This window comes from Staurois parvus, unplaced genomic scaffold, assembly GCF_062004578.1.
Source record: "Staurois parvus isolate SC_StPar_1 unplaced genomic scaffold, SC_StPar_1.0 ptg001787l, whole genome shotgun sequence".
In the NCBI taxonomy this organism is placed as follows: Eukaryota; Metazoa; Chordata; class Amphibia; order Anura; family Ranidae; genus Staurois; species Staurois parvus.
Window position 1 is genome coordinate 1188545 of NW_028319583.1, and position 11456 is coordinate 1200000.

The following is an 11456-nucleotide window of genomic DNA, read 5'->3' on the forward strand; positions in this document are numbered from 1 at the left end:
TCCAGGCTCTCTTTTAGCACATTCTAATCTTTTTTTTTTTTTTTTTAGAGCATTACTAAGGTCAGTTTTGTTTAAACGGTTTTATATAATTTTTTTCCAATCAAAAACAAAGAAAAACAATTCTAAAACATTAATTAGCAAACTTTGTAATAAAGTGTTTCAAATGATCTCTGCACTAGACTAAGAAACATTTTTTACATCTATACCTAATAAGATTTATCCCCCCAAAAAACAGTTTAACTACAGTAGACGTGTAACTTTTTTTTTTTTTTAAAGTTAAAGCAGAACTTGAGGCAAATATAAATATAAAACACTTTTTTTCTATTTATGTAGTAATTCAAAAATTAAATTACATTTTTCTTTAAATACTGCTAATCTAACTACCTGGATTCTGTCTTTATATTAGCTTCCTATAATCCACTGTGCACCAAATATAACAGAGGGAGGTTTAAGTGGGGAAGGGCACAGGGTTGCACCATCGATGCAGGGTGGTGCTGCCGATTCACAGGCCAATGGGCAGGCCGAGACTTGACACAGGAAGCTGCAGTTACTGAATAAAGGTGTCACCCATTTGGCTTTGGTGTCATGGGTGTAAACTGTAAGACTAACTGAACAGAATTGCATTTATTTTGGCATGTACCACAGTTCACAAATATGTCGATGAGCTGTGTATATTGCTGCTCGGCCAGAGTTCTGCTTTACATATTAACAAAGCGTAATAAAAATAATATACAACAATAATCTGAGCAAAATGCCTTTAACCCCAAAAAAACAAAACAAAAAAAAAAACAGAACAAGTACGGGGAATACTCCCAACATCTGAAATAAAGAAATCTCAAAATATATTTACACTGATGTAAAAGACGAAGCGAGAGATCGCACAGAATACAATATATTTTAAAGAAAATATATCTCAAAGTGATTTAACAATATAAAAACACAAATATTTATTAAGAACAGAATCGGCAAGAGCATGTGTGCTTGTCTTTGTTTCAGGTCAGAATAGGAATAAAGCTTTTCATAGCCGGAAAATAAACAAGCAATGCTAAAGCGTAAGAACTGTAATATTTGCACCTAAACTGGCCACGTAACATCACCCTAAAGCAATAGCAGCTAAGTTTTCTGTGGAAGAATCTTTATAGGGTCCCAATGCCTCAAAAGTCAGGCACATGTGAAAGTATTACAAACAAACAAAAAAAAAAGGGCCTAATAAATTTTTGGGCAGGTCCAATGATGCAAAAGGAACTTATAATACAATGCATTGGGTAAGCATTGAAACACATTCTTCTGGTATCTGGTAGGGTAAGGTCTGCATATATATATTATCTGCTTTGTACTTTATAAGAAAAGAAAACATTTTATTTAATTACTTATTTTACATTATTATTATACTTAAATGGACCTATTCTTTAATGTTAACATTATAGCTAGAAGGGATGAGTAGAAGGGCAGAAATACTCATCTTTCCTGAAGAAAATGGTGCCCCAGGTTCTCTCCAATGCCAACCATGTTCAAAGGCTTAAGGTCCCCATAGACAGCTCAAATTTCGGGCCACTTGCTATTGAATCAGTTGAAATTCAAGTCCTGGGTGGCCCTTTCAGGACCATCTGGCTCAACAAAAGTCTAATCTACATAGCTGGGTGGAAAACTATCGACTGAACAGTGACTGCATACTATCACACGTAGTCACTTTTTGGCAATAGCAGCGGCTGCCTAAATACAATGGTGATTCCTTTATCCACGCTATTCATTGGATTGGGAAATCAACTGATTTTTTTTTTCCTCTCTCTTTTTTGTAGGCTGAATGGTTAAGATTCAAGAGGTTTATGGCTACCCTTAGGCCCATTTTGTTGTGCAGTGTCTGATGAAGATCAACAAGCAGATCTCTGATCCTACTCCTTTAACAGCGGCCTTCAGACTTGGTTAGCCCCGAGGGAACCTGCAGGGGCATGTTCTCCAACAGAGGCAAGTATTTCAGTCTATTACTGTTCTTTTATTCATCCAAAGACCGATACTTTAGTTTTATGAGAAAATGTTAGGCTTTACTTTGAGTTTTCAGAAACATGGCGGATTAATACAAACTGCTAAAAACACAGTGAAAGAATTGGGACTAGCAGTTTTTCCCATCAAATAAATTTCACAATCTCCAATATGTGGCTGGATAAAGGGTTGTATTTCAAAAGCTGGAAGAATGCAGAAAATGCATTGGAAAAAGTTTTTGGAATGTTAGATGCCCGTCATTTTTGGAACACCAAACTCCTAAGAATTTTCATGCCTCTTCCAAAAAAAAAACTGTTGGAACGCTGGACCCAAGTCATGTTTAATTTCTAGTTTAAGGATGGGAGATCTCTGTTAAAGCTGAAATCTGGGAAATGTTTTTTTTCCCCATGCAGTGGGGCTGCAACTGGAGTCAACATCTCGTTTTGTCTAGGGGTGAGCAGAATGCATATGTACTCACTAAATCCTTTGATTCTCTGGAAAACAGTGCTCCCCCACGGTCCAGCAGTAGACTGTTCCTGGTCTATGGAGCCTTCTCTGGGCGTGATGACTTCAGGAACAGTCCATTATCAAAACCGCTGGGGCATGGGGTGCTGGACTGGTCTAGTGCTGGGAGGACCGGAGGATTATGCAAGTATATCTCAGCTCTTAAGTTAACTCATGCAGCCCTACTGCATGGGAAAAAAAAAATCAGCTTTAGATATCCCTGAGGATACCAAGAAAAGTCCAGGAAAATGCAAAAATGGTACCACAAATTAGTGCAAGTCTAGTAGTAGACTATATACAGTCATAGCAACACAGTAAGCCCTGATAAAGGGAGAGTTTTGAGATCCTGAAAAGGTTTTATCTTCAGACTTTCCATCAAGATTAATCATTCTTGTGGAGCTCTTGCCCTTCTACATTATAAGACATCTCCCAAAATACCTCTTATAAGCTTTAAGGGTAGATTTAACTTTGAAAAGCTGTAAAAATATTTAAATATTTTTAAAAACTATATATTTTTTTTTTTTTTACAATTTAACAAAATGATTCAGTCTCAGTTGTTACCAGATTTTGGACCATTGACATCTATATTTAAGATAACAGCAATGATCTCCATCTCTCGGATTTTATGAGATTTCACGACGACAGTCAACGGTTCATCTTCCTACCAAAGATGTGACATCATCACTTGGCTTTCCAGTGGCAATAGTCACTGGATGAAAACTGGAGATTCTGGTGGGGTTATCTTGCATGCTGGAGTCTCTGTGTTATAGGAAGCCAACATATGGCTCAAGATCCCAGTCAACATCCCACATTTCAGTGGACCTGGCCTCAAACAGGTGATCTCTCCCCTAGAGGTACATGCTTACCTTTAGAAATAGTCGAATAACTTTGCTGCAATACCATCTCACCTGTCTACGAACATTATGAAAGCAGTTCTTCGACCTGCCTTATCTGAACATGTTCCGAGTCTATTCTGTGACAGCAACTACAGGAAAACACTGATCGGCAGTGCTGACAGAACTGGCTCTTGGCAGGTAGAAGCAAGCCAGATCTCACCAACACATACTTTTCCAGATATGGTTCCAAACTCCGACAGAGTATAACATAGCAAAGTCTTTGCTAAATAAGCCCGAAGGGTCTTGTGTTCTGTAACTAGCGGGAAGAAAAATATGCTCTGTTTCAACTGTCCTGCTGTTATTCTTCTACAGCAATCTGAACAAAAAGGTAACCTCCGTTGGGTTTCTATAGCAAATTAAGTCCCTTCACCTTCCCACCAGTTTTGTTCATGGGCTAAACTATCACCAATAATCTAAAGAATGAAGCCTGTATGTAAAGGCTGAACTTGCGGTAATAACAAAAACATTTGGTAAGTCAGTTACTGAATGAATATGCTGCTAATAAAAGTACCTGAAACTTGGCTTTATATTAGCTTCGCATAATCTCCCCAGGGCTCACACAGAGAGGGAAGGCCAGCATTGCAAACCAATCATGGTCTACTGAAGTGAACAAAGCTTTACTCCAAACACTATGAATGGTTTACAGAAGGGGACAGTTCCTCTGAGTGTTGCTCCATCTTCTCTGTTCAATCATCAAATGTATCAGTGATTAAAGAAAAATAATCTTTGGCATTCAAAAATTTAAATAGTCACCCATCAGCTGGGTGAGAACCATTACTATACTTTGAGGTAAGGTGCCACATTCAGGTGGAGTAAATGAGATTCTAAGATCATAATGTTGGTAAATTGTTTTACATTATTCCACCAATGGACTCTTCTTCGGGAACACAAACTGCTCAACCGCTCAATTATTATGAGGGTAAATTTCAAATCTCCAAAGCCCACAATGGCACAACCTTGCCCAATGTAGACAATTTTCTAAGCCGAACATTGCTCAGCCTAAATGACCTTATATAGCAAAGGAGTCGCTCCATTTCGCTTCTCAATACAAAGAGCTTGACTAAACCAACATAATGAAGCTTCTATGAGCATTATTACCTCTGAGCATACATAGATAAATCCTGAAGGCAAAACAAAACACTGGGATAGGGGGGTCACAGGGAGAGTAGATATGCCCTCCACACATTAGGAGGTTTACAGCAGATGTCTACTAAATCCCTTGAAATTTCCAATATAATTTCTTATGAAAAATATCCCCAATTTTACAAAAATGGAACCCCAATTTTACAACACCGGAATTAAACAGTACCTGTACTGTGCCTTATACTACAAAGCTAAGCTGCCCACTGATAAGGTGCCAAATGGTAAACTTAGCTAAAGTTTTCCTTTCTACAGGGCGGCAATGGACTCCACAAAATTCCTATGCAAATATCAACCTTTTAAAGAACTCTGGGGAAAAAAAAAATTCTCCCATGCAGTGTGGGCCCTCGTACTGCCTATGGGATCATCGAAAGCTTATGCTTACCCAATTCCTTCAAACCTCCGGAAAACAGAGCTCCCCCCTGTCCAGCAGTAGACTGTTCCTGCCATCCTCACGTCCAGAGCTGGTCTATGGGCGTGATGATGCCAGGACCAGTCCATGCACAAGACCAACAGAGCACAGGAGTTGCAGAGACTGGTCTTGCGCTCGGAAGACCTGCGGACTAGGTAGTTATATCTCCAAACTCCTCATCCCTAGGCAAAAACGAGCAGTACCCACATTGCAATGGGTTAAAAAAAAAAAAGAAGCTTCCCAAAGTTCTTCTTTAAAGTCAGTATTTGCAGAAGTTTTGGTCTGCGACCAATAATCTGTGTCCTGTGGTCTACTCAGGTATGTGGGAGGTATTACCCAATAACTGGAAATGAGATGCAATTTTCCCAAAAGGGCCTATGGCACCACCTGGCACCTTATATTGCCAGGTATCTAAGGCAGAGCCCTGCTTAACAGATTTAGAGGAGTACAGGTTTGCTTTCAGCATTAACTTTGGCAACACAATTTGCAAAATGTTTGCAATGCACTGCAACAAAGAAGTGAGTTCAGCTGGGGCTAGTGAGAGCCATGTTTGAATGCCCTCCAACAATTGTCAGGAGGAACTAATCGGTGATAAAACTATATTACAGTTTACTGTAAAGAGAAAGTCTAAGCAAAAGGAGCTCAATGTAATTGTAAACTGTGCTATGCGCAATTTGTTTTTTGTTAACAAATCCCCACCTTCATACCAGCTGAAATTTCAAATAGGGCTCAAAATCAGAGTACCTTTTACTGTGCTCTTAGAAGAGACAAAGTGCAGAGAACGGCAAAACAATGAATTTAAATCCACAGTGTCTGTTATGGACAGAAGCCCCGAAACCTTCGGCCGCAGTGGGAGGGACACCACTGACAGAGTTTAAGCATTGGTCAGGAGGTGGGACAAAGGAAACTGCTGCAGGTTTTGCCAATGTATCAGTATCATGCAGACCTATAACCACGGCTGTGGAATTGAGGAATAACTGTATAGAAAAGGTAGAAGTTGACCATTATTTTTGAGGCTTTTGTCAACACTACACGTCCAGCACTACAATAGAAGCTATTTTTGGCGAGCGGAGATGAATAATGTATAGATTGCTTTACAGGTCAAGGCACTTTGCTATAAACTCTTCAGTCTGAAAACTAAACCAATCCAATGCAAAATAACTGTAAAATGCATAGCACTTAAATAAAAGTTAAAAAGAAAAATCAACAAAAAAACTAAAAAATTAAATGAAGTGACAGAGTGAACGCTAACAAGACCTTGAATTAAGGGTCTAAGAGCTGATGACATTAAACAATGGGAACTCAGGTCTCTCAGGAACTCAAGAACAATGTCTCTTTAAAAAAAAGAGAACGAAGGTGAGCGCTATGTGTAGGGCCCATCCATGTCTCATTTCGTGAAAGGTGCCGACCGATCGTTGCTGATTGTTTTTCTAAGCTTCACTCCCCGTCTGATCAGTGACAGCATATCGTTCTGAGGTGATCCCAGCTCGGAATTTGAATAGATTTCATTTTCTACGCTGCTCACTTCCTGTGGGGCACTTGGGACGACCGATTCGTTGGTTGGTGTGTTATCCACCGTTACGGCATTGCTTCCGGACACCTTCTGTGCATTTTGGGGCAGCAGATTAATACTTTGAGAATAGGTGTACGTTTGCTTGGGGATGAAGGCACAATACGTGGTCTGTATAGCATTGAGGCTTTGAGCCGAGCCACACAGACCTTGTCTGATGTGAGAAAAATCTGATCTTGGATCTTGAAGATAAGAAAATTTTTCACTGTGTGTCCTCTCTCCAAATGGACTTAATGGAGTATCCGGTAACGTTGGGGTCTTAACAGGCACCACAGGAGTCCGGATAGGAATGGGAACACCACTGACGGTTCCTCTTCTAATTGTTGGCTTGTTGGAGGGTTTTCTCTTTATGGTGGCGACATATGGTGATCGAACCAGCGGGTCGGGCTCGGCTAGAAGACTGACAGTAGAAGCAGGCCTCTTAACTTGGAACATTCTTCTATAATTCTGGCTTATGTCACTGTTTCTTGGAATAGTAGATGACTTGTCGAAGTCCAGTTGGTCTGTCTCTTCTTGTTCACCATGTAACGAGATGTAATCGTAATCTGCAACTAAGGAGAGAAAGAGAAGTTAGAAGCACAAATGCCACCAAATTTAACCATTTAACAAAAACCATATGGGCTAAAGGGAATCATAAAATCTCCACCAACTCAGCCATAAGCATTTTCCTGAAGCTGCAATGCATTTGAGGATAAATGGTGATTGCTTTATGACTGAGTAATTGAAAATGTGAGGAAGTGGTTTTTAGGGGTTGAATTCAATGGATGGATGCCTTTTTTTTTTTTCAACCTACGTAACCATATATCACAATTATCCTCCTACCACCTAAAGCTTACATTAAACTCAACCTTTCAACTATAATCTCAATTAAATGATGTAGGGGACCGAGCTACTTAATGTTCTTTATATCATCAAGACTGTCGAATAAGTGACAGAAGGACTAGTAAAACACTTCACTTTTCTCCTTTTTCTCAAGACCAGCATTTTGGAATTTTACTTCCTTACAACTCTGACCAATCAGGACAAACAGAAGACTTTGGTTAGAAATGGCACTTGGTTAGAGGGATGTTTATCGTCCTGATGATGTGAAGTGGTGTAGGTTTTATGCCTCAAAACAGTTCTGAAAACAATGTTACTCTCTATACGATCAGGGATCTTGGGTGAAAATGTGAAGGGTAGAAGAAAATGAGCTTCAGAAAAGAAGAACGGATGAGATGCTTCAGCACAAATGATGGTATACTAAACATTAAAAAACATACTGGTGTGGCGCTATTTGTATTGCAATACACCTCCATCCTGTGCAAATACATAAAACATTTACCAGTGCACTAACGCATATAAATATTCAAATCATATAAAATATTTCCATATACTAAATCCTTTGTGGAAAACTATCACAATAAAAAAAAACTATCTCAATAAAGTGCACCAAAAACATCCATAAAATACTGCAAAAATACAATTAAATCTCTATGCAATAAAGTGCTATTAATGTGCAATGTAAAGTCTCTGTGTCTTGACTTGCTTCACGAGCTCCCTTCCTGAACGTCTCCCTCACCGGAGCTCCTTGAACCCTTAGTTGTATTATGTGGGTCAAGAGCACTTTAAGATGCATCTCTCCTACAGCACTTTTATTTCCAGCTTTCCAGAACTCTCCTCAACTACTGCCAAAAGTATTGGGCCTGCTGCCATTCCACGCACATGACCTTTAATGGCCCCCCAGTCTTAGTCCGTAGGGTTCAATATTGAGTTGGCCCCGCCCTTTCCACGCACATGACCTTTAATGGCCCCCCAGTCTTAGTCCGTAGGGTTCAATATTGAGTTGGCCCCGCCCTTTGCAGCTATAACAGCTTCAACTCTTCTGGGAAGGCCGTCCACAAGGTTTAGAAGGGTGTCTATGGGAAGGTTGGACCATTCTTCCAGAAGCACATTTGTCAGGTCAGGCACTGATGTCGGGGGAGGAGGCCTGGCTCGCAGTCTCCGCTCGAATTCATCCCAAAAAATGATTTACAGGCTCCTTTGGACAAAAATAATAAATGCACATTTTTTACCTTCAAAAAAATATATTATTTTCTCTAAAAGGTGAACTTATCCTTTAAAGCACAAAGACTTTACATTGCACATTAATAGCACTTTTTTTGCAAAGAGATTTTATTGTATTATATATATATTGTGATAGTTTTGCACAAAGGATTTAGAATGTGGAAACATTTCATATGATATGAGTATTTATATGCATTAGTGCACTGGTAAATAGGACATTCTACATATAGCGCCACACAAGTATATGTTTTTTATGTTTCTATATAGTCTATCTTAGGGTGTGAATACAGTGTTAAGGCAGCCCTAACTTGCTGAGGAGTCCATACCAAGCAGCGTTTAGTTGATGGTCCAATAAAACCTGACAGACAATACACCCCGAGTAATAAAATCTCTCTTCTTCAGGGCTTCCCTGAAATGGAGAGAGTGATTTGACAATTTACAGTACAGCAACGGCCTGTTTAATAAAGGCGTCTTGGCATCTCCTTAAATTGAGAGTTTAGCCATGGAAAAGTACTGAGACTGTTCCTTCAGCAGCTGCAACCACCAAGTCAATCACTCTTCATTTCCTTAGTACCATGAAGAAGGGGAGGCTGCTCCCCATGAAACGTGTTGGCTTTCTAGTTGTGAACAGAACTGATCAATTGTACTTAAAGCAGAGTTCCAGTCATTTTTGTGTTCATTAAAAACTACAAAAACTGTAAAACTTTTGTGCTGCACCTCCTGAATGGTCCAGCAGTCTTCTGACCAGGGGTGGACTGACCATTTGGAAACTCGGGCACTGCCAGAGGGCCCTGGGTCAGTAGGGGGCCCCATGAGATGCCCCTCCTACCTTTTTCATAGGATTTTTGGAGTTTGGGCAAGGACACAGGGGCCCCACGATCCCCTGTTGCCTAGGGGCCCCATGAGTTGTCAGTCCGCCCCTGCTCCTGACACTTCTGTGAAGTGTCCCATAAGACTGCATGGGGAAGGACTGGGGCCGAAATTGAGTGGGAGCGGGTACCTTTCAAACCAGGTAACTGCTACCCCCTCCTTCCCAAAAAAGCACCAAATGCGGCAGTGGAGAGGGGAAGGAAGCAGACAAGAGGAGCTTCCCCTTTTGGGTGGAACTCCGCTTTAATTACCACTTTTCAGCACTCTTTTTCCCTACACTTAGGTTCAGTTCACATGATTGTGGGCTGTGCAGCCCACGTTTCTCACACAAAAAAAGGTGCATACACCTTTTTAAAAACATGGAAGCAGTTCCTGCACCCACAATCGCACTGCAGGCCAAGATGCAGGCTGGGGGGAGCTTGGTGCCATTCCGAATGAATGGCAGCCCTGCTCATCTCGTAAGAGCAACGCAATTCGGCTGCAGGTGGATGAGGGTGCAGGAATATATGCAATCCCCGCACCTGCAACCAGCCCACATAGTGTGAACCAGAACTTAAGATAGGATGAATGTCGTTCAATGACTGCTGACAATATGAACTGCTCTATCTTGTGACCTGAAGGCTTATTACATAAGGTGCACACTACTAATGAGGACATGTGGGCGCCCTCACTGCAGCCTCTGCCCCTTTTCTATGAGGTCCCACTTTTACCAAGACCCTGGCTGCAGAATGCTTAACATACAAGAGGAGCAAGTGTAGAATTTAGCATATCTACGGCAGAAGGTAGAAAATCAGCTCATACATTAACTTGTATCCAGAAGTGAAACAAAGGTCTCTGTGTTGTTTAAAAGGCAAGAGTAATGGGGAGCTCCCATCTTAAAACGAGGGCCAGTCAGATCTTGGAACTTTAATGCTAGAGCAAACTACTCCTTTAACTGACACTTTAAAGGACATGTCCACTTTAAAAGCAATAATTGATTTAAAAAAAAATCACTGTTCCACATCTAAATCATTCCATTCCTATTTGGGTATTTATTACTCAAAAGAAGAAAACTGAGCAAGGAAAGGAGCAAATGCAATGTTTTCCAAATTTTCATTTTTGGTTTCCAATTGTCCATTCTAACCAGAGAGAAAGCATAAGATTAGCACAAAGCAATTCTATGACAGCGAACGCTCAATTAACAGGCGTTGACAGGCGTAAGAAAGAGATGGACTTGCTGCAGTCTTTGCTGAAATTACAAGGACAAGGCATCATAATTCTAAGTACATTCTAGTGCTGACAGCCCAATCATCCACAATGAAAGCTTGGAGGGAAAAGTGGTGGGAAGACAAAAAGGTCAGTTAAGCAAGGAACGTGATCTACTACAGCAAGGAAAATGATCTACTACATAAACTCAGATAAACATGGAAACAACGCCTGACAGGCCCTAAAAAGCACAGGATTTTGTCATTTCTTATTGGTAATGCAGGCCATAGATGGGGAGAAAAACGGCAGATTTTCGGCCGATTAACGAACTATCGGTCGGTCTAAAAAACTTACCTGACCACCAATTATTACGAAAATCGGCCGATTAATGAGTAACCTATAACGGGAAATGATGTCATTTTGTGGCCTTTGTGATCCTTTTTCGGAAAACGATCGTTCGTTTTTGACCATCAATGAGGATAAAGTCGGGCGTTTTTCGAAAATTTTCCAACATCACCGATAATCTGAAAGTCCAAAATACACGAAAAACGGCCGACAAAATCGTCCACTAATGATAAGATAATCGGCCGGTTTTATTTTCGGACGAAAAATCGGCCGTTTTTCTCCCCATCTATGGCCTGCATTAGTATCCTGCAGGTGTCATCAGTTTCAATAAATCAGAAGCTAATAAATCAATTGCTGTCTGCTAGGACCATTGGTGTTGAGCTACTGCAGTCATTTTTGAGGCCCCTTTCACACGGGCAGACCATTCGGGTCCACCTGTCCCTTTTTCAAGGTACCCGATTGGACCATCCATTGCCCTCTATGGAGCAGCGGAAGTAAACGAACATGTGTC

General features: G+C 40.6%; 1 protein-coding gene across 1 annotated transcript in view; it reads right to left on the minus strand.

Annotated features, from left to right (window-relative positions):
• Positions 1-876: 876 nt before the first annotated feature.
• Positions 877-11456, minus strand: part of LOC149434285 (protein MTSS 1-like) — a 234247-nt gene continuing 223667 nt past the window's right edge. The window contains exon 13 of the mRNA XM_089663857.1: positions 877-7053. Coding sequence (XP_089519983.1) covers positions 6320-7053 — 734 coding nt within the window. The 3' untranslated portion in view covers positions 877-6319. The remainder of the gene's footprint in view (positions 7054-11456) is intronic.